Consider the following 27,722-nt stretch of genomic DNA (forward strand, 5'->3'; position numbering starts at 1 on the left):
ACTTCTGTCAAAACTATTCAAAGGTGAGTTTTCACCCATACATACCCTAATCTTCCTTTATACACAGTTCACCAGACTGAAATTCATATGGCTACAACAGGGTACTCATTATGCAGCCACACAGTATGCCTGGAAATAAATTCCAAACTGGACAAAGTTTTGTGCAGCTTTTATTTTCAAAAGAACCTTACAGCAAACTGTAGCCAAGCAGCAATAAAGACTTTTAATCACTGTAGTCTGTGCTGTGCTGAAACTGAATACAATCCTATTTTATAAAAACTGTGGTCACTCAGGAACATCAGTTTCAGTCAGCTTGAGAAGCATGTGTGCCCTATCCCAGTGACAAATCCAGTATCAGGCTTTACCAAAAACAAAAACATGTGATCTGACTGTTGAACTCATCAACAGGGCTGGAGATCAGAAAGGGTGGGCAGCATGCATGCTCCTCTGCATGAAATCTCCTGGTAAAGTTTGCATGTAATGGGGACCTCAGCTGTTGGGGCAGAAGTCTGAGCAGCAATGTTGCAAGAAACTCCCGGCATCCAAGTCAGACTTCTTCAGATGTTCATTGCCAGATTGATAAACTAGTATCAGAAGAAAGATCAATTGTACAATAAATGATTTCAGGCCCTTCTCCCTTCCCATCTCTTTCACCAAATTAGAGACATTCAAAAGCAGTGCCTTTCTCTGAATTGACCCCATGCAGGCAAAAAGAGACACCTCAGCCAGCATTTACTTTTGTGTTTGGAAGGAAGAAGGCAGAGCTCTCCAACTACTAGATGCTGGTAACAGCAGTGATTTTGTTTGCATTCCAGCAGTCCACACAGGCTCCCACATTTCTTTTGCCTGGAAATTTATTGTGCCTCACCCCAGGAAGCTTTGAGTTAGTAAAATGAGAGATGGGTCATATGCAACAGGGAGACAAAGAGAGCACAAGGAAATAAAAAACCTGTGCTGAGCAGTATAAGAAGCAGATGATGGATATGCACAGGACAGGCTGATATGAAGTCCTAGGGGATTCAGGGAGAGTGAAAGACCCCCCCTTCCCCATCTGTTCCTTCCCCTTTCCCCCACTGAAACCTGGCAGCTAAGGAAGTAAAAAATGCAGAGAATCTAGAAAGGGACATGGGAAGCTGTCAATATGCCACAGGGCAAGGACGGAAGGAAATAGCATGGAGGAGATGTAATCAGTGTGTAGGCTGTAAAATTCCAGCCCTGCTGAAACCTATGGCTGATACCCTCTGCACTCCCACAGACGTAGATGTCACCTGAAGTGTCATGCAGAAATACTCCAGTTCTTACAAGAGGACAAAGCTCTAGAGAAACCCCATCATTTTGTCAGTGTTTATGAATCTGTGCTCATACCTCGCCTATATTCAGGTTAATGAACTCCGTGTTTTTCACACTCAGTGCTTGGAATACTCCTGAAATGAAAAACAGGACACCAGTGCTATAAATACACCTCATTCATATTCATACACGAGCTCTTCATCCCACAATGACGAGTGGCCATGCCAAGGAGAGGAAAGGCCTGGCGCAAAGGCGGCTTGCTTAGGATTGCTTGGTGCTGGTAGCTGCTCTGACAAAGCAAGTCCTTGCAAGAGGAAAAGTCTCACCTCAGGACTTTTCTGGAAGAGGTGTCCTGATTGTGCTAAACAGTCAGATTTAGATGATTCTCCAAAATGAAGCCAAGTAATTTGCATTTCTTTATATATCTTATTTAACTTTTATCTCTCAGTATCTTAATACTTCTATTGCTACAGATTGAACCAGAATGTAAAGAGAAGAACAAAACAAAAAAGAATCAGTCAAGAAAGTTGACTTTGCTTGTCACAGAGTGAGTTGTGTTTTATTTGAATTTGGAGCTGCAATAATGATCACTTCAGCATATATCCAGCCATTTTACCTATCTCTACTACTGCTGCTCTGGAACGAGTGTGACCCTGTGCACAAATAAACTGAGACCTAGGGTGCCTTGATGTACAGGGAAACATATCTGCAGCCAAAAGTGGACAAGTTACCTAAAGGTACAGGAGATACCTGCCCAAATGCATGCCAAGAAGCACAAGAAATACTTGAACCTTGAACTTCTGTGATCCCAAATTCAGCTCCCGAGTGAGCCACAAGAAGGGCTATAACATGGACTTTACCAGCATTCTTCACATGCCTTCTACATTACTGCAGAGTTTGTGAAGCAAGCTCTATTCACATGGGGAAATTTTTCATTAGCAGCAGAACATTTTCACTTTACAGGAGAAAAGCCATCCTAAAAGCAAATGCTAAACAGAGCTCCTTTCTGTTAGTCATGTACACACTTCATCTTGGATATTTTGCAACACACTCAACAACAGCCGAAAGTGGAACTTTTTTTCTTTCAAAGGGGAAGAAATTCCAGAGGAAGAAGATACTCACGACTTGCATTCTCTAGGCGAATTAAGCAGTTCAGAAAATCATCAAATTCAATCTGGAACTGTTCATCTGAGTATCGGAGGACAATGAGTTGCAGCAGGTAGTTGTTGAGTTGGTACCCTTCCCAAAGACACACGCACAGAGAAAAAGTGAGCAATCTTGTAGGCCCGGGGGAATCGACATATCTCTGTTAACTAATCTTGAAAACCAGTTAGTGGGAGGATACTCTGTGGTACACATCCCTCTGGAAAACAATCTGACCACAAAGGTCTTTAAGCTTGCAATGAGTAATAAACTGAACAAGAAATTTTGCAGTCAGTGCAGTTTCTATTCCATTCCTGTTGTGATGTATGAGACCATTCTGCCTTCTTGAAATTTGGAGGGATTTCTGCAAAACTATGTGCTTTAATAAAAATAACTTGGGATGAAATACTAATTCAGTGAGTGCTCTTCCTAACAAGCATCTTACTCACTATTCCTTCAACTCTTCAGTGTAGATGGACTGTGAAGTGGTATGTTTCAGAGTATAACCCTGCACATGTTGAGTTTAGCAGAGTTCAAGATTTCCCTGACTGACTGCCTTGCAGGACTGGGGATACCTGGGCTAATATTACTCTGCTCAATGTGCCCAGGTCCTCTCTGGAGTCTAAACCTCCCCTGTGTTCAGGAGCACTTGGCCTTGTAATTGAATTCTGTTCTCTTTACCCACAGCTGATCTGCCAGATAAAACGCAGTGCTTGTCTCACCTGCAGCTTTAAGAGCACCACGAAGCTCGTAAGAGGACATGGAGCCAGATTTATCGAAGTCAAATTGAAGAAAGATACTCTGTTATGAAAGGAACACATGGGAAGCTCAGTATTGGAATATGAAAGGGAGCACAGATATGGCATGGAAAGGCAAGGTGTTTCTCTCTAACTGCATAGTATAAGCATTTAAGAAAGCTAACAAGACCTTGGTCTAGATCCAGTCTGATTTTATAATTGAGGAGCAAATCTCAGTCTCAGTTGTCTTTGTCATATGAATAGGTCATTTTGACTTAAACAAGTTCTGACAAATCCAAAAGCTAAGAAATTATGAGTTGCTCTTCATTAAAAATTCCATTCTTTAAAAAAAGGTGACGTTATTTAGAAAGAATGTATTTTTCTTTGTTTTTTAACTGTAAACTGACAAATTCTCTTAATCTCCTTTTAAATTTTTCTCTATAATTCTGAACACTGGAGACAAATTGTTTAACATGAAGCTAAGATTGTCACTTACTCGTTTACTTCTAGGTATAAAAGATCTGAATAGCCACATTCATGGTACTACCAAGAGAACTAGTCAAACAGTTTGAATTTTTATCTAAATTTTAAACAATTTTTAAGCTGGAGTTAAATTATATCCTTTCAATGAGACAACAAATATGACTCTCATTTGGAATATGAGTTATTTAAAGATGTTGTCACATTCAGCCTAAAATTTTCCAGCAAATATACTTGCAAATCCTCCTATAGGACCCAAGGATTTCTCATGCTCCCTTGTTAAAAAACAATATGTCCTTTGTAAAAAGACATGTGGCGTTAGTACCCAGAAAAAGTGTTTGCCTTCTCTGATGGACTAGACAAGAAACAAAGAACTGCATATTTTGAATGCTTTGGTGAAGCACAAATTCAGAAAAACCTATTAATGGCCATAAGGAAATAATTACGATGTCTGTATTTGAATATTCAGTCTGTGGCCTGATTCTGCATACTGCCTGATTACTGCCATATACAGTGAAAATGTGCTTAAAATTAGAATCAATACTTTCCCAGACTTTGGTACAGTTGACTCCTGAGAGATCGGTAATGAAAATGCAGTAACTTAGGAAATCACTGTTTCCACTAGTCATGAATCATCACTTTCTTCTTCTGTACAACAGCAGTAATGGAAACTCCTTAAGTTTCATTTTGATTGGCTTGCTTATTAGTGTCCATTGCATTCTTTATCCCAAACATAGTTGATTTGCTTACAAAAATCTCTGTTATTTCCAGAAAACCATTATGGTTTAGCATCAGGGAAAGCTAAGAATGTCTTTGACTATCCAAAACAAGCCCCCATGCTTTTAAAACATTTGTTTTGTGTTAAAATTCATGGCTTGTAAACACTCTTGTCTCCATTTTTGTCTGCACATACATAATAAACTATGCAGGAAGTAACTCATGAAATGAAGAAACAGATACAATGAATAATGTCACCTACTATCCATTTCTTCATTTTTTCCCAGAAAACTTTGAACTCACTGAATTCCAGTTTCCCATTGCCACTGGTCTGGTAATCTGAACTAAGGAAAAGGACTTGTTATATGAAGGTCCAAATTCTGTCTGCACTTATCAGCATTGTTCCTTCAAGCAGAAAATGTACATTTGAGTGGAAAGCCTATGGTGCTGCTGAAATTGGTATTGTGATTTCTCATGATGTACAGCTCCAGCAGCTTCAGTCATGGCTGTGGCTGTGATACTTGAGGAACATTATGTGATATAAAAACACAGCTGAGCAATTCAGACTTCATAGGAGGAAGAAAGACAGATTGTTCTAAGGCAAGAACGGCTTTGGATGTAAATGGGATATAAATGATTCAGAGAATTAAATTACCTGATTAAAACAAATTGCAACTGTACCCAAAGGAGTTAGTCAACCAATGTGCTATTCAGTATTTTTATCTAGAAACCAGACTCTGTTGCAATGGCTCAACCAAAAACTAATGTGAGTGGTGGGGTAAGGCTGGCGAGATCTAGTCCTTATGACCTGAAATAAATGTCTGTATAGCAGTTCTGAGAGACAGTGATTAGATCTGGCTGGCCTTTCCCCTTCCTGAAGTGTGAGTGACTTATTTTACTGAGTTACTGATGTCCCCCAAAGCACAGTTCACTTGCAGGACGGGGCACCTGCTCTGAAATGCTAAATAATGAATGGTCCCATTCCACCTCCCTTTTCCATCTTGCTAGGACAAAGCCCTCGCTCAGAAGGACACTAGCTCAGCAAGCATTCACAAAAGTCAAAACATGTCAAGTGGTGTCTAGTTAATGCCTGCTGTTATTTAAGCATCTACACTAGTGACATTATTGAGGGCACCCACAGATCCCAAGAACATTATCACTTCTGCAAAGACTCTGTCTTTTTACTCAGCCAGGCTTTTCTTCTTGGAGTCAGGTAGAACTCTGTCACTCTGTCCCTGTTCCTCACTGCAACATGGTGACTGTTGCCAAGGAATTCGGTAGCATGTGACACAGAAGAGACTCTGCCAGCATTGACTTGGGTTTGCATTTGTCCTTGTGCTCCAAATAGCATGTCCAGAATGGGGTGGTTGTGTCTGCATTCCTTATGCTTCCAAAGCAGAGGAAGAGATACCTCCCCATTTGTTCAAAACTATGCAGAAATTTGCTTGGAAGCATTGCAAATCATGGAAACTATTTAGTTATATCCTAAATAGTAAACCTAGGACTCCTGCCATGCTCCCGGGTCAAGTGCAGACCCTGGCTCTGTGCCAATACCATGTAAGGATGAGATGTGAACATGGACCAGCTCCCTACTGAGGCTTGGTTTCTAAGGGAGGAAATTTAGGACTGGTCCCCCGTTTCTCACTGCATGTGCAGGGTGACTGGTCTGCACTGAATTTTAATATTACAGACACTGCTTTAACAGGGTAAAGTTTTGTCTGTTTTGATTTTCTATTAGAAATGTCTGAGAGGATGTTACCTCTGTCATGGACTGGAGCAACAAAATCAAAAGATAAGAACATCTCAGCTGAAAAAGCAAGACCTAAACCAAATGTTAGATACTTGCTTTGTTAGGACTCTATCTGTTTTGTCTCACATGTAACGAAATTGTTTATTGGGAAAGCGTACTGCAAAAATAGCTCTACCTGAGGAGAAGCCATATTAAGCAAACTCAACAGGCACCAGAACATTGCAAAGGGCAAATCTGGTGGGGAAGTACCAGGGCTGTGATTCATCTCATCTAATGTCTGAGTAGTCATTTAGCATCCCTCAGGTACACCCAGAACAATTAATTACACCATCCTTTTCGCTATCTACAAAGGAAGTCTAGAAAGCTAGCGTAGATGTAGACACCTACACCACAAATGCCTAAATTTGGACAGATAACTCTCGCCCACACGTCTGTTTCCTGGAGTCCCAGAATCTAGCTGAAAGACCAGATTTTCCAGATTTTAGACTTGTCAAAAAAGCCACAGCTTTGATATCAGCAATTCTGAACACTCTGCTGAACCTTAATTTCTGACCCATAACTTACATGCACAACTCTGTCTGGTAATTTAATTCTCCAGACAACAGACTTGAATTATGTCTTCTAGGTATTTTTCAGATAAACCACAGCTTGAAAAAGTGCACTGTTCTATACAGAAGTAACTTGAGATCTACTTCTAAAGGTGCTCAGCATTAAAGCATCTGCACCTAAGTCTGCAGTAGAAAACAGTCTGTCTTGAAATTGCTAACCGCACATTTCTAAAATAAAAATCAAGATATAACTTTCACATATTTTTTTCTTTGGGTAATGTTCTGCCATGACATTACCAAATTCATCTCTGATACCCATGACAGGTAATGCTATGGACAACTATACTCAGTATTCATTTAGCCTCACAAGCACTTATTTGAAAGGATACATCCATAAGAGAAATGATATTTCGGCATGAAATGAGACTTAAGTTCTTGAATTTGATGTTCTTTGCTGAAAAAGAACAATAATAGGAAAAGAAGTCATTGGGCAAAGATGTCTTTTATGAACTGAAAGTAGAAAACAGGATTCATGAGCAGAGATAGCTGACTATTAGTCCTCATTGTGGGAGGACCTGTGCACTGGAAGATGAAGGCAGCTCTCACTACAGAGAACTCATAGCCCAGACAGAAGATGTATTTACTGAAGACATGACAGGAAATATCATCCTGTCCAAATCAGGAGTTAAGGTTTAGAGAGTAACAGATTTCCCATTCGACAAAGGGCCTGTAGCAGGGTCATGAACTACATCAAGGTCTTAAAAGTTGCAGCCCAGTCAGTGCCTGTCTCTTCCCAGCAGAGCAGTAGTGCGACAGAAAGCCAGCCTCACTGAGCTGACATGGATCTTGCTGGAGGCAGGGCAAGCTCGTGGTTAGATCATGGACCAGATGTTTTCCTGGCTCTGCCCTGGCTGGCTGGAGGACATCAGGCAGGGGTTGTAGCACAGCCTTTATTTTTCTATTTGCAAATTAATTTAATTATAGCTTTTATAAAGTTCTGTACAGCTCCTAACTTAGAAGTTATCAGCACTTACTTTTCTTTAGTACAGCATTCAGAACATATTCAAGTTCTTCTGCAGATATCTCCATGTCCTAACGCAAAAAAAAAAAAAAATAAGAATAAAGTGAAGCATCTGTCACTTGAATGTTTCTGTAATCAAACATACCAAAAACCTCAGAAAACACAAACATCACCCATCTGTACTTCATCGTAACTCAGGAAAAGAAAACCATACAAAACCCAGAAAAGGCTAAAAACTGAAGAACTGGCAAAATACAGGGAGTGCTGCTGTGCATAAGTCTGTCTGCAGGAGATCTGGTGATTCAAAGAAAAATCAACTGCAGCGGAACATTAAAACAGGTAGGCTCCCTCAGACTTTGAGTTCTAGATTTGGTCATCCTGCTTGCTTACCAGGGACTGCACCCTTCTCCACCTAGACATAAGGCATGATGACATCTGCTGCCCAAACAACACACTACAACTAAACACACTACTCCCAAAAAACATCAGTTTTGTTTCACCTGGCACTATGTGGGAGCAGAAGTTTCCCCTCTTTCTACATCTTGTTCTGACTCGCAAGGGTTGTGCACTCACCTTTCCTGAAATCTGCTCAAACAGTGCCCGGAACTGCTTTTCTTCTTCAGTTTCTTCTGGGCTTGGTGTTGGGTGCGGAGGCTGAAACACCAACCACGCAGGTTACTATGAGAATTGTAAAACATGACATTTCTCCTGCACATAGCCCCTCTGTGCACTGGACCAGAGTACATCTTAAAATAAGGGTACATATGCTCCTGAACATCTCTAGATCTGAGGCCTCCCAGTCATCCAGCTGCCCAAGAGCAGTCTCACTCCCTCGTTTCCTTCACCTGGGTGAGTGTGTAGTGTGCCATTGCCTTGGCCATATCAAAAACAAGAGCACCCATCCTGGAAAACACCTCTCCTCTCATCCCACTCCTGCACCATTCTGTTTCCCTGGTCCTCCAACAACCACAGCTCTACTGAGCTCTCTCCAGTGGCATCATCCTGGGACCTCTCACTCTTCTTGAGAGCACCAGCCGGAAGAGGCTGCACTTCAGCATATTAACCCAGCACCATCCTGAGCCTAGAAATACTTTCAGTTGGCTGCCAGCTGAGTGCCTCAGTGGCTGCCAGCCCTGAGATCCCAGAAATGAAGATGCACTTGTTTAGCTGGTCCCTGGAGGAGAGTCTTACTAAAGAGGGACAAATAAGATCTTGGCTTAGCTTGTTTCCATGGAAAGGCACACCACAATTAATGGTTTATTTGCAGGGATACTCTTAAACAGGAGCTGACTCAGACTCAGCTGCAATTAGTGCTCAGCAGGCAGACCAAGCCATTCAAAACCAAAAAGAATTTATTCATTTTGGTAGGCACGTTCATGTGTAAGCATTCCCTCTCAAGCCCTGAAGATACTGAGAAGTAAAATAAAGTTATTTGTATACAAAAGGAATGTAGTTCCAGTGCTAACGAGTGTGCTTTCACTGCACACATGGTGGCTGACACCCACCTCTAATGCTGGCTGACACTGACTGCCTTGAAGTGGGTGCAGAAGGCTAACGATTATGATTTTGATTGTTACAGCTCTTTTACCATATTCAGCAGAGTTGAATACTTCAGTGACATACACAAAGCTGGCAATTGTGTAACATTCCTGTGAAATGAACGTGTTTTAGCCAAAGACAGTAAAAGCAATGTATGCCGGCTTCTACTGAGCTATTCTCTTGCTATTTTCAGTCTGTAGACTTACCTCAGGGAGATCAATGGCAACATTTTCATCTAGATCCCTGGAGAAAACAAAACCTTATTCGGTATATGAAGACATTCAACATCTGCTTGGGGTGGAAGCTTGCTTATTGCATTTTCCAGAGGTAAATGATAAAACGGCTTCTTTTACTGAACAGGTTCAGTTTAGATAAAATTCATCACGAAATCAGACTTTAGCACTGTTTAAATTTTAGTATAAACCCCTGAAACAGACTTTAAGCACGACTCCAAGAGAGCACAGCTGTGCTTGTTGTCTGCTAAAGAATTCATCATCATCATCATGGCTAGGCTTCGCGAACGAAGATTTGGGAAGGACGATAAAGAATTAATAACATTCCTTATTCATTGTGAACACACTTTTTCCTCAACACCCTTTTTTAATATAAAATTGTCCTTCGGACAAACTGGGAGGAAACAAAGAAGAAGCAAACACTGCTGCATACACAGATTCCCAAACAGTATCAGGCAGCTAGCAATGCTTCCTTGTGAAGCTTACAGCAGATTCACCACGGCACACCCTATTTCCCTACCTCCTAAACTCCTCTCAAAAAAAATTCAGGTTTAGGAAAAATGGGCAAATGCAGAAAACCCCCAAACCATCAGGACCTGCCATGCCAGGTCTCTGCTGTAGGGCTGGGTGCCCAGCAGCCAGACTCTCCCCGGCAGCCACCAATCTCATGTGCAAGGGAGCACTGGAGGGCCCAGGGCTTGTTGCTGACTTACTCAGTGATGGCCTTCTTTTCAGAGAAAATCCTCAGGCAGAAATCTGCCTCCTGGTGCGGCTCAAACGTGGTCGGAATAAGAATGTAATCACCTGGTGGCAGCTTGAATCGGTCGGATACTTCCCTTAAATTAATGTAGGTTTTGCTCCTGGCCTTGGAGGGGTGGTACCTGAAGAAGTCTTTGTCCAAGTGTCCATCTCTGCCGGGGCTCTAGGAGGAGACAACAGGCAATGCTGCACTGGCCAGGGTGTGCTGGAGGCTATACTTGCCCCTTTCCTAATCACAAAGGCAAACCCTTCCTGACACTCCCCACTGTGATCCTGACTCTCATCCCCTCACCCAGGTGCTTACAGCAGTGTAGCTCCCACCTTACAGCAAGGATCTATTACCAGTGTGCTTTCCCACACAGAAGGCAGTCTCAGATGACTTTGGGACATTGTCTTTCTACTTATACATTCCCTGTCATTAAAGGTCACCATCCCAGACAGGGTATCGCAGAGCAGTAACAACAGACTTGCCAATCTCAATCTCACTCAGTGACAGGCATCCTTGTGTGTAATGTGCCCCAAGAGGCTCAGAAGAAGCAACATCTCCTCTCTGTGAGCCAGGCAGGGAATAACAGAATCATGGGCCTGAGGAGTCTATCCTGGGAACCCATGGCCCCATACAGACTCCTAAATCCTCCTCTGAGAGGACTCCATCCTCCATGGGGCTTGGCATCACTGAGAAGCTTATTTTAAGAGCAAGGGCCCTAAAAATACATCATGACTGGAAGGGATAAAAACCCAGAGAAAGATTCAAATACCAATAATGCAGCTACTGCACTGTAAAAGCAATAGAGCACCTCATATATAGAGTAGCCAATGGTCAGCATTTCAGCGCCAAGCTTCTTGAGTTTGCGGCGGTCCTTTTGCATCAGGGCTGCTATGAATGTGCAGTCATCTTGTCCATCGTCTTTCTCTGTCAAATGTAGCTTGATTTGTGGATTTGTCCAGAAAGTCTCTGCCAATGCAAAGAACATCAGAGAATTTTTTGCCTCAAGAATAATAAACCACCATGACCAAAAAAAAAAAAAAAAGACAAAAAAAAAGATGAAAAATGACAATTAAGCTGAAGTTTCACTCAAACTTAGTTTTTCCACTAGCTTCTTTCCACTAAGCTTTGCAGAAAATAAGCCAAATCCCGAAGTCCTTCATGGAACTAGGTGTAAAAAGATTTTACGCCCAGTGCTTTATTAAGTTACCATGGTTTAAATAACATTGTCAGATGGGATTTTGTTAAAAGTATATAGCTACAATGATTCCACAGTGCTGCTGCCAGTCTGCAGCAACACAGTTCAGATCCATGACACTGCTTCAGAGCCACATAAACATGTTGGCTGAGCTGGATTTTTTGTCTCATTTTACACTTACTGTTGCAGTTGAACTGACTTATTTGGACCTAGTCCTGCTCCTGCAAATGTCAATGAGAGGTAAATCAGATCCAACGAACCTGAGAGCAAAGAAAGCAACTCTTGTACTGCAAAGTCTCAAGTGAGACCATATGAACATTTATCCCTCATTGGTCATTGTTGGTTTACTCATTCAAATCAGCGAGTCATAAAGTCCAGGGTTTGAGTTTCTTCATTCTTGGTTTGTTCATCCAAATCATCCAATCACAGGAGGTGGAATGGTTCTGGTGACAGTGTAACTGGAGAGGTAGCTGAGGGTGGGTAAAGACTTCTGTGCCTGCTTCTCATTTTCAAACTAGTATCTACCTACCTAGAAAATTTCTACATCCTCCTGCAGTGGATCCTCGGACCCAGCTCCCCTGGTGGATGGTCACTTCCCACTTGTGGGCAGTGTTGTCTTCCAGGGCATCTGGAGTCAGGTTGCAGATCTCAACTTTATCAAAATGCACTTTGAAGTCTTCAAACTTCATCCTGAGCGAAAGACATGGAAAGGAACAGGCAGTCATTCATTTCAGTGAAGGATGCCAGCGGAAGTATCTACTCCCCAGAGTTCTAGGGCCAGATCATCAGCTCGTGTAGACTAGTTGTGGTGACCATGGATATATGCCAGCATACAGCAGGAGATAAACTAGCTTTCACTCACTGTGGTGTAAAGCACAAGCACCATTTTTGTCTGCATCTCTTACACTTTTCTTTTTACACTATAACTCTGTTGATTTTATTCAGTTACAATTGAGTATAAGATGAAATGGGTGTGACACTGGCACAAGTTATTCCACCAACACCATCCTGGCCTCAATGGCTGCACTTGTATAGTTGAATATCCAACCAAAGGATATCAAGCATGTGCAGGAACTAAGTCTTCAAACAAGTAATCTCTGTGTTCAATGTCAGCCACAATGATAGCACTACAAGGGTCACATGGTGATGGATTAGTCAAGCCATGGTATGATTACCAATCTGCACTGAAATTAAAGTAACATTTGCGTCTCTGCTAAGGTTCCTAGGTTCAAACTGTTCACCCTCCCCTCCTCTATAGGTGCCTAGGACGTTGTCCTGGCAAAAACATACACCAAATATGACAGATAAAGTGTGTTTGGACTTTAGAAATGGCTCCAACCTGCCCTTGAAGGTGGCATAGACACTGCTGTCTGCTACTGTGTCATGTAGATTACACTACATGTATTTTATACCCAATGTGGAGACATATACCTGGCCATGGGAAGGAGGAAGCAAATGTCACAATATGGGTAGTTTTGAGCTGCTAGGCTGGGCTGATTGAAACTAGCCTGCTCAGCATGCCAAGAAGCAGATAAGCCATGTGATTTTATCTAGCAAGTAGAAGGGCAAAAAGATACCAACAGTCCTGCTGGCCAATGACCCTGGTTCAGGACTCAGCAAACAGCCAAGAGAAGGGACAGCCAGAGCCAGGCACCACTGGGCACGGTGTACAGCCCCGAGCAAAAGGAACAGAGCAGTGAAGCTGTCTGAGAGACAGCAGGTTGCATGATTTGCACTATAAGGACAGGAGGACCATAAGCTATAAGACTCAGGGCAGCCTTGGTAGGCTGAACTTCCCTTTGTAAATGAGTGGAGGTATTAGGCCTTCCTGAGGGCAATTTGGCATCCAGATGTGTTCTCTGCTCTGAATCACTATCAGTAAGAACCCCTGTATCTCCATGGACTATGGAAATAACATACAGAAATCAATCTCCCCATTAACAAACTTCTATAACTATCCTTTTTGTCCTGTGGCTAGTGCCTAACAACAAAACGGAGTATCAAGAGACAAGAAGCCCCCCAAGAGCAGAGTTTATATGCAGCAGTGGCAGATACGACCCAGCTGGCCCCCAGTGTGGCTCATCAAACATGGCTAGTTTCATTTTTCTTCCTCACAAGAAATATATGTCTGTGGTGGTATTAATTTACACCTGCTATGGGCCATTTTACAACTTTGTTTTTGTGTGGGAAGAAACAGCAGGGTTTGCTATCCTGAGCTCTGTCCTCTTTCTTGTCAGTGATTCCCATGTATTGCTGGCCTTAGGCTGGTATTAGGCACAGCTAATTCTCACTCTGATGCTCAGTACACTAAAGCAGGGGCAGCACAGCAAAATCTGTCTCTAAGTAGCTCCATTTCCTGGCCACACTATGCAATTCTGGGCTCTTTGGAAATGCGCTGCAAAGCAGATGAAGGAGTTGCACTCTATAGATTAGATTTGATGTCTAAGAGGTGAAACACCTGTTCTGACTTCTCTAGAGCTGTTCTAGGTTTGTACTTACGAAAGGAAGAGAAGACTCCGACCCTCTGATTTCAGGAGGGAAGGGACTAGGGTGAGTGAGAAGCTGATTTCTTAGCCAACAGCAAGATACCTCTTCGCATCTGTTTGAAGCACCTGGACAAGACTGATCTGAACTGCCAATACGTAGCCAAAATATCTTTGGGTTAGTTAATGAGCTCAGAAGGCCCTAAGCATGTTAGTATGAAGATTTTCTTCAGTTCTCACAAATCCAAACTAAAAAAGGGGCAAAAGGTCTTATCGGACCATGTTTCCTGCCTTGACTGACTTATCCCATGCAAGGTAAGTGTCATATTATCTGAGTGTTTTCAGTCAGTGCAACAAGGCAGCACAGCTGTAGAGGAATACATGTTCATCTCTTTCCTCATTTGATAATTTTAATGTCTTTAGGGATACGACACACTATTGCTTATGCAAAGTCTTTATGGGAAGCCTGATGCAGAAACCATCAAGGTGTGACTTAGAGAGGGCAAAGAGGCAAACACTCCTTAGAGAAATACACAGAAGTCAAAAAGCATTAAGAAAAGTAAGTCTGATGGATGGGGTGGAGAGTTTAACTGGTATTGCACTTGTCTGACTGGTTTTGGAAGCATTTCGTATCTTTTGCATATGATTTTTGTCCACTTAATCCCCTCAGTGGAAATTTCAGTCCTAATGGCTTTTGTTTCTGATCTGAATGGCTGAGATGCAGGATGATGAAAGGCAGCACTTGTCTGAGTAGCTCAAACTCATAAATTTTTATTTGCCTTCTGAGGATTTACTTAACTTTCAGCTTAGCTCCATTGAATAGATGACTTTTTCACAAATTTCATTGTCCATTTGATGCCTACTTGCACACTGTTACCTCCATTACAGAGTCAGGCTTTAAATTATGCCCTGTATTGAGAAACTTCCAGGAGTTACTTGGGTTCCATGTAAAGTCTTTGTCTCCTTTTCATTCACCCCACAAGCTCCAGCTGTAGCCAGGTCAAAAACAGATGAAAAAAACCCAAAACCCAAACAAACACAAAAGCTTTCTGGAGAGACTGGAAATGCCCTATTGCATTTGCAATGTCAATAACAAAATAACTCAAAATATCCTATATAAAAATACAGTAAATGGAGCAGCCACCTTACCTACCTCCCTCCAGAGCTATCAAAGTTTGGGATAGCTCTTATGTGCTACAGTATAGGACTTAATGTGCTACATTGTCTATCTCAAATAACTTTTCAGGCCTGAAGTTGAACTTTGGTTTAACTTGCAGGACAAATCTGGAATAGCAGCACTGCATTCCTCTCTAGATTTACTTCTGTGTAAAAGAGATGAGCATCTGGCCCTAGAAGATGTGATAAGACACACTGTCAGTAGCGCACAGTGTGGCTGATATAGTGGGGGATCATGTGCAAGTCAGCCATCTGCTCTGTCTGAGATCATGAATTTCGCATGAAGAACACTTCACGCTTCTAAAGCAATTTCCACCATGTTGTAGGGGTTTTTTCCCTTTCATTTCGTCTTTTCTTCAATTTTTCCATAATTTCACACATATCTTGGTGTTCTTTTACTTTCTGCAATTAGTAGTATTGCTTCTCAGGACTCCCTTCTCTTCCAGTGTATGCCTAGCATCAACCCTGAAGGCATTTCATAGTTGATACAATACAATACAATGCTCCCTTCTGTATAGCCTGACTTTGTTCACAGGAAGGATTTAAAGGCTATTACATTCACGGGATACACAGAGTATTTGAAATATATTAATGCCGTGAACTAAACTGATCTTAGAAGACTTTTGTTATTAAAATAGATACGGGCACACATGAAACACACCAAAAACCAAGTGAGCATTCTACCTGCCCTCTCTTAGACAGAAAATTAGGCAGAATTTCCTCACACAGAGACTTCTTCCTTATTGCTTGTTTTGGCCACTTGCACCTTGATTTCTGACTAGAATCACACACTTTAAAAATCTGTGGCTTACCAGAACTCTCCATCATCCTGTGCTGCCTGAGATAGGCGTCTCTGCTCTGACGGGCTGACTGAACGCCACTCTGGAGAGCTGCAAGAAAACAAAACCAAGCTTTATTACAGGTATGTGGGAATTAGTTTTCCCTGGCCCAGAATGACTGTCTGGGCATAGAACCAGGCTGTTCTTCTTCCAAACGTATTTTATTTGTACAGCTTACACAGATGCAGATGCATTTAAGAGGCTTCCCAATCCTGCTGACACTCATGGTCACAGAGACCCAACTAATGTAGCTGGAAGCAGGACCAGGTCAAAGATCCCAAAGCTTCTCCAGAATAGTTTTAACATGAGTTATTGCCTGCATTCAGAATTGGGACTGCTGTCAGATGTTCAGGTTGGATATAATACGGCTAATCATAAACCTCAAGATTTTGGTAAGCCACACCCAACACCCCTACAACACCAGCTGTGGCAGATCAAAACCGAAAAAAACCTGATAAAGCTTTTTCAAAAAACCAGAAGTGCCGTACTACATTTCCAATCTGACATAACAAACAGAGAGTAGCAGGCACCTTGTGTTGAGGTTTTTAATTCCAGCAACCACTGCAAAATGTTAATACAGTTTCCTGTATTGACCTGCAAGCCCCTCTGCATCTTGAGCTCCAGAAAGCCGCCCAAGTGCAGAGTCAGAGCTTTGCTTTGCAGAGACAGCCTTTTCAATAAACAGCACAAATTGGCAGATGCCTGTCCTGATCATAACCTCTGTGTCTTTTTCAGATTTAAGCAGTCATTATATATGCCAATTATCCATATTTTTCTTCACGATAACAAAGAATCAGAGCTGCTGGGGATATATTTCATTTATTTCTGAGTCATGCTAAGGACAGGGACATACAAAATAGTCCCACAGATGACTGCATGTCTCAGGAATATTAAAGGGCCAGACAGGTTATGGCTCCTCTCCTGTACATCTGTGTGAATAAAACAAACCTCAGAAGAAGAAAATGAAACAGAAATGAAGCCATGCATATACCTAAAAATATATTGGAAAGCGTATGTTGGAGAGGAATTTAGTGCCGTTTTTTACTACCTTTTTTTTTTTATTTTGTATTGTTTGCACTTTGTTTAACTTTGGAAGTAAAACTAGACTGGTTTTCAGACTAATCCTGTTGTGTGTTTTTGCGTCCTTTCACAACTTTGGTGGATACCACGTGGAGAGGGTCTCATTTAATGGTCATATATTATTATATATAGGTAGAAACATTAGAGGTTTCTGCTTATTCCCGATGTGTTTAGAAACCCTAAACAGTAAATGCAACTAGAGACTTATAAGCTGTTTAGAGGGGGTAATACAATATCAGTTTCAGGTTATTTGCAGTAGGACACAAAGTACGGATGTTACAAGTACTACAGCAGCAGGCTTGTAAAAAATAAACAAAAAGATCACTCCAAATGTATAATTTTTCGAATTGATGTCAGGATAGAATACTCTTTCTTGGAAGATTTTGGTACGAGGAGATAGAGTTTCACTTAGAAAGGCTTTCTGCCTAAAAGGTAACTTTCTCAAAGGCAGTTTCAATGCTTTCCCTTCCCCTATATTCCAAGGGAAATTCTCAGCCCCTCTCTCTGATATATGAGAGGAGAGAGATAATGCTTACAGAAATGCAACAGGGCTGCTGCGGCCCAGTGCTGTCTGTAGCACTGTGAGATTTTTGTCAGTTTTTACTGTCTTGGCCTCCAAAATAAACCTTTCCACTGCCTTGGCATTTTGGGGGAAAGTACTTCGTATATTTTACCTTACAATTGGGAGTCTATTAAAATTAACTTATCTCATTTGTGTTAATGTACAACTTGTGCTAATGCTAGGCTTTTTGGGCTAAACAACCTTGCCAATATCCCTGTGTTGAACTGCTTTGAAAATGCTGAGGGAGACAAATTAGAATGGCAGTAATACTGTTATGCATGTGCAAACACTTGATTTAATTTTCAGTGGAATAGCTGGGACTGCAGAAAACTATCTGTGGAGCAGAAGCTGGGATTTGGCCTTCGTGAGGCCAGAGTGTATGGGACAGCACACTCACTTGTCACTCCAAGGACCGTTCCACTCGACCTGTCCCCAGGGGTTTCTTATCCTTATGAGCTGCACTTGCCGGCCCCGATAGCTCACCTGAGGAAGAAGGAAATAGAGAAAATATCAATATTTGGGGAGCAGGACTTCCCCAGCATGTAGAGGCTGGGCAAGGTGGTGTTAACAGCTGGGCAAAAGGTGCAGACTGCCACAGGATATGTGGGACGGAAAGGTGGATGGGAATTTGGGTAACTTCCCCAGCATAACTTCCCCCGTCACCTGAGGAGACACTCCTTTATTTTTTCCCTAGGTTTCTCCTTCCCCCCCACACTGCTGAACGTACCTCTTCGATGCCAGTCACAGAGTAAGCATGGCCCTTTATAAGGCCAAAGGGGGTTCGGGCTTCTGACTCGGCAGCACTGCTGGTCTGAAATATGGGAAAAATATGTGAATCTCTCTCTTCAGAGTGAGATCGCAAGTGGTGCCACCTGGTCCTTTTCAAGCAGCAGGTGGGAGGTCAGTGGCTAACCAGTACTATGAGCAGGAAACCTTTCTGCTCAGTGCAGGGAGTGATGGTGGAATGGGGCCCTTTTAGGAAATGATATGGGTTTTTTTTAAGCATTGTTTACTCAGAGCAAAAATTAGGTGGTTCCAGGGTGGAATTCCTTCTCTGCGCCATGATTTTGTTTCAGCATCGTCTACATTTCCAGGATCTCATCCTTAACTCCCATTCAAATATAGTTTGTGCCAGCTAAGGGATAGGAAAAAGTGCTCTCAGACTGAGATCAAGTGTTGATATGGTCTCAATTCTTGTAAAAAGACATTGATGGACAGTGATGGTGGTTAAGGGTCCCATCAGTCAGCCAAATATCACACTCTCTGTCTATCCCAATAAATATTTAACTAGTCTTTGCAAGCAGCACAGCTTCTTTTGGAAACTCAAATCAGAAAACACTGAAGCCCAAAGTTGAGGGTATAGTCTGGAGTGAAAGAGTAAGTTTGTGGAAAAGCTGTCCTTTCAATGAGGCAGACAATGGGTTTGACATAACAGGCCTGCTCTGCCTGGCCATATTTTCAATGATGAGGCTTTTGGTCAGAGGGCAAATGAAAGCCTCTCTCCTTCTACCCCAGCCTGGGCACTTCCCTTGCCTTTGTTACAAGGATCCAAAAGGGAAATGAAACATTTTGTGCTTGGTGGGAATTTGCCTTTGCTCAGAAACCGTTTTCTCCAGTTGCTCATTCTGGTGGAGAAACCTGGCACACACTTGTTTCTGAACTGCCTTTCCTGTTGAGCACAGTCAGCAAGGAACAGAAACTCTTGCTGTTGAGCAGCTCAAGCATTTTTTACCAGAAAGCTAAAGACATGTAGACAGCTCCTTTTACCCCAGGTCTGACACACTGGCAGAGCAGTGTAAGTAACCTATGTAGGTACTACCCACCAGCAACCTTTTCTCTGTGAAAGCTGGAGGTTTTAGTCACTGGAGAGATAAAACTGAAATATCCTAAGACACAGACTCTGTTTACAAACAAACACACTGATCCCCAAAAGTCGTGGGGACTTGGGGGAACTCAAGACAAGTGTTGCAGAATTCAGGGCTGAAAAATACCCCAATTTTGTAGTCTCTGGAACCAGTAAGCCTTCAGAAAAGCTATGGCCAATTTTAATGCTAAGTGACCAAAGAAGTGAGAAAATAAAGTTTACTCCCACCAAGTGCTTGTCATTATTGCCTTAAATACACTGGACATCACCTACTGAAAAGATATTAGTTTTTTCTTTTCTTTTGAAAAACTGTACTAAGGACTACATTAATATTACATATATACCAGTTCATAGCTATTATTGGAAGAGTTAAGTGCATATGCATCTACTTTTCATTCATTTTAACAGCCTTTAAAAAGTAGAGTTTTTTAACACAAAAGCCCCAAAACTAAACTGAGAAATACAGATCCCACTTCTTACTTACATCAATAGAGCAGCCCACCATTGAGCCTCTTTTCAGGGCTTTTTCTAGGATTTCATAGAAATTGTCAGGAGCCGCCTTAACATCATACATTTCTCCTATACCTCCAGTGAAATCCTCCATGGCTTCTATTGTACTGCCGCCTTTCAGAGCCTCATAGCTTCCATTCAACCTGGAAAACATATGCTGACTGTGAGAATTGCTTCCAAAACCTTGAAGATATCTATGCTTGAGAGCATTCTCGCACGTGTGTAAAATTGCAGCAATGGCATTGAAGTCAAAATAAGTACCCTAAAATGTACCCAGGATACATGGGAGGAGTATTAAGATCATTCTGCTTTCCTTTTTAGATGCATTTTTAATTCATCCATTTCTCCATATCGTTAAAGCCTGAGGCTTTTCTTTCTTTAGTGTGAGTTGTCTGGTTGGCCAGGACTGAATATTACTGTGTGTCAGATGTGTCAGTGGCTTGCTACCTGCCAAAGCATTTAAAAATGCAAAGTTAGCCAGAATGATCAACTGAGGTCTCAGCAGAGACTCAAATGGCAGGATTCAGGCTTTCATTCAATGCTATTGCTGTCAGCTAGGTTGTATTTAATGATGTGCTGGAAGCTGGACCAGCTCACAAGAGATAGACATATTTAGATCAGGGCAGCAGCAAATGTAAACCACCCCTTTCAAAATAATAATAGTAATAATAATAACAAATAATAATAATAATAATAATAAAGCTGGCTAGAAACTGTTCACTAGAATTGTGAATAGCATATGAACAAATTGTGAAGAATGTGTGTACAAATACCAAAATATGTTTGTGCAGTGCGACTTACTTGGCATAGGCTTTCTCTAGTAAGGCACTCCAAAATTCATTGAGATCAGCTGAGTGCAGGAAAACCAACCGGCCTTTGAAGGTGGGTAATCGGTCATCAATCACAACATCCAGCCACTCGTTGTGCTGCCAAAACTGTTTAGAAAGGATGGGGCATGAATTTGCTGACAACATGTCATTTTTCTGAGCATAGGATTCTGGTGTCTCAGTATTTCTAACTGTAAGTTAGGCTTGATTAGAAGACATACGTAAATAATCTGTTCCCACTCTACTAGGCTAGGCTGCTCTCTAGGAAGGGTAATCTATCTTAAGAAAAGACTAAGATTAAAAGTGTAGACGTGTACTGCAGCTCCCTGTCAAGATAACATCACTCATGTAGCTACAGAAGTGTTCACCACATGATTCAAGACACCTTTAAGACACATAGATATCACAGATCCTAGTTCAACTCCTTTAAGGACTTATATCCTAAGTGAGGTTTGTGTGTCCAGGAAACGTGAAATGATTTCTAAAGCCATGTGTTTCTTCACAGACCAGGAGCGTGTGTGTGCGTGTGCCTGTGGGAGGTTGATGTAGTCTTTAGGTTGTTTCTTGAAACATGAACAACAGCGTAAGCTCGGCAATCCATACATTTTTAATGTTTCCTCTGCAGTATCTGGCAACCTCACTGCAAAATAAACTATGACATGTAATGATGGAAATGTGTTTATGCTGTGCCAGACATTCATCCTACCTGGAAGTGAAATATTCCAGCATAATCTGGCCCAAATGTTTGATCCAGTGGCACCACTCTTGCTAGTGTTTTTTCATTCAGTGTGAGAGAAGCTATGGCTGCTAATAGCCAGCAGTCACCTGTCAATTGAGAAGGAGAAAAAAAAAACCTCATTTTCTTCCCTTCAAGAAGAGAAGGGGCAAGAGGAGATGTTATGGTAGTTAGCTACCACCCCCCTTGAAATCCAAAAGACAGCCCACTTGCCCCCAGAAGGGTGTCCCTGCCTGGTCAGGTCAGACTGTGCTTCAGTCTGAAGGTGCTGGTAGACAAAAGACTCCCTTGGCCTCACAGTACCCTCAAGTGGAGATCCTTCCCTGATCTGGAATCCCACTGCTCCAAGACAATCCCTGACAGGGATGGGAGGGAACAATCAAAAGGTAGCTGTGGGCCAGGTGAGCATGGGCAGTACCTCCAGCTTCACTGCTCCCACCAGTTCAGGAGGGACAACATGCCCTCATGTGTGATGATATTCCTCCTGCTCCTCATGGTGGGTAGACATTCCAGGGGGAATCACTCACCAAGATCCCCTTGGCAAATGTCAGTTCTTGTGGCTCCCCCAAGGATAAACTTGGGGTCTTTGACAATGTCCTGCAACAGTGAGAGAAAGACACAGAAATTACTTAGAACGTGCCAGGAAAATAACACCATCACTCTGAGCCTAGACTTGCACCAGTGCTGACAAACCCTGCATGCCACTTGAGATATATTATCCTGTAGCAGTGTAGCCACCACAAAGAACTAGATGGGGAATCTTTGCTAATTAATTACAGTGTACAGCAATTAAAAAATCAACTATCCTCATTTTTTTATAATTAGTTGGCTGCTAATGAAAAGCTACCAAACTTTATTCATCTGTAGGCAATTGTTAAAATATCAAGCACAAACTGGTCCAGAAGCTTGATGTTAGGCTACAACCCTGGTTAACGGGGCTTTTTGTTAGCTTGCTTTCCCCCAATGGCTGGAAATACTAAAATTGGCTATTTACTTTCAATTGAATTATTAAGCCTTTTATTTACTTGCCCATAATATCTGGAACATACAGTGTTTGACAACCATGAGACAATTTCCTCCTCAATAAAGCAAACAACAAAGGCAGACTTCAGCCTTGTTACTTTTTAGGAGGAGCTAATGCTACCCACCCTTGCGTGCTCAGATGTCAGAGGGATTGGTACTCATGGTGGCATTAAAGGAATTCTCAAGCATTCATTTGACTGTTTTAGCTCAATTACTAGCACCACAGCTGGATAGAAAAATTACAGTAATAAACCAATAAATGTGACAGGAATTCCTCTCTTCTCCCTTCTCCCATGAATTGTAAATTGAATTTAATTGATTGAACTGAATAGAAAACAGAAGAGGAGAGTACCTACTATATTACTAGAGGAATATGCCTGTAGTTAATCAGTCTGGCCTATACATTATTGCAGACCCTATGGCATGAAGCAGATCCTTCTGCCTAAGTGACAAATAAAACAAATTAATGACAGAGGGAAAACAGAATGACACATTCAGTCATTTAATCCCTGCATTTGCCTAGATGAAACTGAGCTGCTTTTAGTTCATATCACTGTATTTTGTCTGGCTACAGGGCAGAGTATTGATAGTCTTGTTCAGCTTCCTGCACTTATTGCTGAAGCACCTACTGCTAGCCACTGCTGGAGCCAGGGCACTCTCCACAGTGAAACAGCATTGCTCCTGCGAAGGTCACTGTGCAGAGGCAATATTCAGCAGGAAGCTGGTTTGCATAGTTTTTGTTTGTCTTTGCTGGGGAGGAGGTGGTGGCCAGGTTGTGCCTCAGGCACAGGTGCCCCAGGGAGGAGGTACTACAGAATGTCATATCATCAGACTGTAGAGCAAAGGGAAATCAAACAACAGCTCCTCCTTACCTGGCCCACCTGCTTATTAAATACACTCAGTCTTGCTGAGACTGGACATGAACAATAAAAACCATAGCTCACTGCCTTTAGACATTAATATAGCAATGCCTGAAAAAGTAGCTGGTCTTCAATATCCTACCTTGTTTTACACCATTGCTCCCAGGAGACATAATTCTCACTGCAAGTAATGTATTTAGCTGTTACCAAGAAACTCTGTGTTAGCAAAGGACAAGATAAAAAACCTTTCCACTGACATAGGTCTGAACATTAGATTTATGACTCATTGCTCATTACACATCTCTGCAACAGACATATGGAAAAAATGTTTTGAACCTCATATGTCTAGAGCAAAGAAAAATAATTTTAAAAAATCAATAAAAAGGATTTGGAAGGATTTTAACTGGACCTGTGCCACATTCTCTACTACACGAAAGCAAACATACTCTACAGTTTTTGAGTGGATACTGGAAAAAAAATATTAATTTTAAAGGGATTTTCAGACTGGATGGTTTAATAATGTATCAGGGCTTTCAATAAGCTAAAGGGCAAAACCCAGAGGTGGATCTTGCATTCACACACAGCATACAGTAATTCAAAGATTCACCTGTATGAGGACATTGCCTAAAAGTAGGGACATGCAGTCCTCAGAGACATGAAACACAGTGACCCATGACTCTCCTGATGCTACATCAAAGCTGTGTTTCTTTAAACTCAAAAGAAAAGAAACTGCATCGCCTGCTCCTGTCTCACACTGGTAGAGGGAGTGCATAGAGACCTAAGACAGGCTGGGGGTGAAGCTGTTTAGGTGGTTTCCTCTATTACATTTCTCTGCCTGGTTCAAAGCTGTCATACCGGTTGCCCATGGCTGTTCATATTAGGAGTATTTCTTCCTTACTTCCTCCTGTACACCATAGACTCATTTGATATGGGTAAAACCCATTTGTCTTTCTATTTTGGGGTTGTTTTTTTTTCATTCTTCAATTTATATGTCTAACTTTCCCAGACACTGAGCTGTTGAATTCATCACAGCAGCTGAATTTAGATAGAAAGTATGAAAGAAAAAAAAGAAAGGGAAGGGAAGGAAAAAGGGGAAATATCATGAGAAAAGGGTCTTCTATTCTGCAAATTATTCTAAAATTTTGATAAGGTACAGTTTCAAAGGTTTAATTTGTAATGAAAAGGGATTGCTAAATGAAATCACTAAATATCTTTCTGCATCTTACAGCACTTGAAATTTATGTAGAAAGTCAGATATTCATCTGGTGCAGATTCCCACAGCTTACTAGTTGCAATGGGAGATTTACAGATTAGGACTAGCTGAGGGTCTTGTTCATGCTGCATACAAACATGCATACCTAGATCTGTGCATGTCAAAATAATGAGAAAGCGTTCTCTACTCTCATTACTAGAGATTAAACTCTAACAGACTGTAGATCAGAAGATTTACACTATTCGTCCCTGCAATTACCTGCATGTATTGTGCTATGCTCCACCTAAGCTGCTGTAAAATACTGGTGGGAGAGGCAGTAAAAACCAGTCACCATGAAAGGCAGTTTGAATGCAGATACCCTACACAGAGGCCATGCTCGTGTGCTCACCCTCTCCAGCACCACAGCTTCACCAGCTGAGCTGTGGCACCTAAACTGGCACAGGCTCCAGGCCTATATCTTGCAAAGTAAAACGTGTTAAATTGAAATTGTTTTTCAATGCCTCTATTTTGGTGCTGGTCCTGATGGACAGTCGAGATGAAACTTAAATGCTTAAGGTTTACCTTAAATGCTAAGGAGCCAGAGAAGAGCATAACTAATACTCTGTCCTTACACATCCTCTCAGCCTCCCCTGAGTTTTATTTCTCACTGTGCAGCTCACAAAAGTGCGTGATAGGAATTGGAGCGTAAAGGAAGATGCCATTTCAGGTAACTTACTTGTCCTGGAAATTCTTCCAGTTCAGCATACAGAGATCCCGAAGACAGACCGTTCTCCACTACCCTTGGGTACCATACACACGGGCACACAAGCTCTCAACCACTCCTGGTCACATTTTACATAAAAGTTTAACTATTGTGAAGCCCAAATGGAAAAAAAGACAAACTATCACCCAAAAGCTGGCCAAAGGAAAACCATTCTTTATGATTTACTGTTGCAGGCACTTGCATTTTTGATGCCACTCAGCACTCCAGAGTCACCACATCCAAAGTATCTCACCCTCACAGCCATCTCTTTGTTGGGAGGGGCAGCCCCACAGCCCACCTGGCTTTTGGAGCACAGATAGGCAAGGCAGGCAGCAATGCCTGTGGGGGTTGCACTTGCCATGTGGAGGGATCTCGTATTTTTTTCATAACTGAAACTTGTCCAGGAGTAATAGCTTTAATTCTGCTCTGTAGTGGCACTGTGTTAACTATCAAATGCTGAGGCATTTGAATGTCTATCACTGTGGATTAAGATAAGGCAAAATTTAAACACTTCTTTAAGCTTATTTTGTTCTTTTTCTCCCTTGGCATCAGTGTTGCCAAAGGAAAGTTTTCTACTAAGGAAGAACCTTTCGGATTATAAAAAAAAGAGAGAATAAACATCAGTCATTAGCAAAAAAATGAAATGTTGCCACAGATTTTCTGTGGTTATTAGGTATAGAGTGAAGTGGGGAGAAGGAACCTAGAGTGATGCTGGGTTTGTGATCTGAGAGCATGGGACTAGTGAAGCTTCAGGCTCTTGCTGTGTTATTAATGACTGTTATGCAAGATGCATTAAGAGATACTCATTGAGCCCTTGGCTACTGCTGAATGGCTCAGTAACCATGGCATGTATTCGTAATGTCTCAGTGTTTCCTGATGGAAGTGAGTAAGTAACTGTAAGACTCATATTCTAAAAATTAAAAGGTTTGAATTTTTTTAAGTTTAACCTTAATTATGAATTTCCTACATTAACAACACTCAATTTTACAAAGTTAGAACATTATCATACCGTATTTACCCTTAATTCCTTGCATGTCCTCTTATTGTCATCTTTTGTTTGGCAATAATGCAGGAGAGAAGGCTGACTACGAATTGTTTATGCACGCACATAAATACACATGCATAAATGTGTCTATACAAAGAGCTACACCTGAAAAATGGGGTAAAGCTTTCCAGCTCTCTCATCCTGCAGCTTGAGCTCTTTGTGAGTGATATCCCAATGCTGTGCCACTGCCCCTGAGATGGGAAGGGTTCCCCCCCAACACTTCTCCACATCTCCCTGAACCTTCCACACATTTGGAGCAACCCTGAAGCACAGCGGTGCCTGACTCCTGGCATGATGTGAAGAGGGAACACAACGGCACACTCACCCCAGGCCTCTTCCAGATGAAGGGAATTGGTGGGTTTTCACTGAAGAAGAGCGAGGAGTTGCAGGCGGGGAAGTCGGAGTCCTCGAAGAGGACCCCCTTGCGCAGGCACTCCCGTTTCAGCTCCTCGTAGCCCATCCCCGAGCTGTGGGTGGCACGCGCAGCCCCGGGCAGCGCAGATGGCCTCGGCTTCGAGCTCTGGTACAGGTAGGGCATGTCTCCCTCCTACCTGCCAGAGAGAGCCCGGGGAGCCAAGGCTTAGCTGGTGGTGGAGACGGAATGAGGAGGCGAGCAAGAGGAGAAAGAGAGGAGAGCAAAAATACCTCAAGTGCCTCGTGAAGCGAAAGCGGGAGGAAAGGACTGTGGGGTGGGGGAGCCGGAAATATTCCCCAGTCTCTCCTCCGTTGCACCTCCTTGAACTGCTGCTGTATGAGACTGACCTCCTGGCTGCTCTGAACAGCAGCAGAGACAAACACCCTGAAAGCAAACAGGGAGGGAAAGCGGCTGGTCCCGGCCACCTTGGGAGCGGCTAGGAGGTGCCCCGTCCTCCCCAGGGCAGAGCCACTGTGCCTGCCTGGCGTGGCAGGGTGGGAACGGGGTCCGGCACCACTCCCCATCCAGCACAGGCTGGATTGTCACAGGTCCAGCGATGGTTTCGAGGTATGCAGTACCTAGCCAGAGCCCTTGGAATGTGCGGGGGGGGGGAGTCTTGAGAGGGAAGCAAGAGCACCACGGCAGGGCGGGGTGTAGCTGCAGTGCGAGTTTGGTTGTTTCTCACAGGTGGGAGAGCAGCCTCGCCTTACTGGTTGGCAGGGCTGCCTTGTTGGGCAGGTGTTGTCCCCACTGGATGACATGCAGGAGGGACAGCAGGGCCGAGAGGTGGCCACAGCCACTCTGCTGGCAGGAGTCTGGACATGGGGCAAGGGCTGGGTGTGTGCAGGAGGGGTGTTGAAAGCTAGTGGGGAGGACTCAGAGCAAGGCGTGTCCTGGGCAAACACAGGAAAAGTGTCAGAAAATGTTACCATGAGGAGGGATTCTA

General features: G+C 42.5%; 1 protein-coding gene across 1 annotated transcript; it reads right to left on the reverse strand.

Moving 5' to 3' along the window:
* Positions 1 to 250: 250 nt before the first annotated feature.
* CAPN9 (calpain 9) lies at positions 251 to 27,123 on the reverse strand. The gene is made up of 21 exons (XM_017817444.1): positions 27,007 to 27,123; positions 26,687 to 26,912; positions 22,006 to 22,075; positions 21,449 to 21,567; positions 20,717 to 20,850; positions 19,890 to 20,058; positions 18,269 to 18,352; positions 17,939 to 18,024; positions 15,873 to 15,950; positions 11,931 to 12,091; positions 11,015 to 11,172; positions 10,172 to 10,380; positions 9,432 to 9,468; positions 8,260 to 8,340; positions 7,700 to 7,757; positions 7,055 to 7,119; positions 4,630 to 4,698; positions 3,156 to 3,234; positions 2,413 to 2,529; positions 1,366 to 1,424; positions 251 to 584 (listed from the first exon to the last, which is right to left on the reverse strand). The coding sequence occupies exons 2-21, from the start codon at positions 26,897 to 26,899 to the stop codon at positions 558 to 560; spliced, it is 2,073 nt and encodes a 690-aa protein (XP_017672933.1). The 5' UTR covers positions 26,900 to 26,912; positions 27,007 to 27,123; the 3' UTR covers positions 251 to 557.
* Positions 27,124 to 27,722: the final 599 nt, after the last annotated feature.

The sequence above is a fragment of the Lepidothrix coronata genome, unplaced genomic scaffold (assembly GCF_001604755.1).
Source record: "Lepidothrix coronata isolate B3197 unplaced genomic scaffold, Lepidothrix_coronata-1.0 Scaffold61, whole genome shotgun sequence".
Taxonomy (NCBI): Eukaryota; Metazoa; Chordata; class Aves; order Passeriformes; family Pipridae; genus Lepidothrix; species Lepidothrix coronata.

Coding starts and splice junctions, on each gene's coding strand:
- CAPN9 (XM_017817444.1), bottom strand. CDS start 26,899: ATGCCCTACCTGTACCAGAGCTCGAAGCCGAGGCCATCTGCGCTGCCC. Junction 20,059..20,716: donor CTAGAGAAAGCCTATGCCAA/GTAAGTCGCACT, acceptor TATGTTTTCCAG/GTTGAATGGAAGCTATGAGG. Junction 2,530..3,155: donor TGGTGCTCTTAAAGCTGCAG/GTGAGACAAGCA, acceptor GTCTTTGGGAAG/GGTACCAACTCAACAACTAC.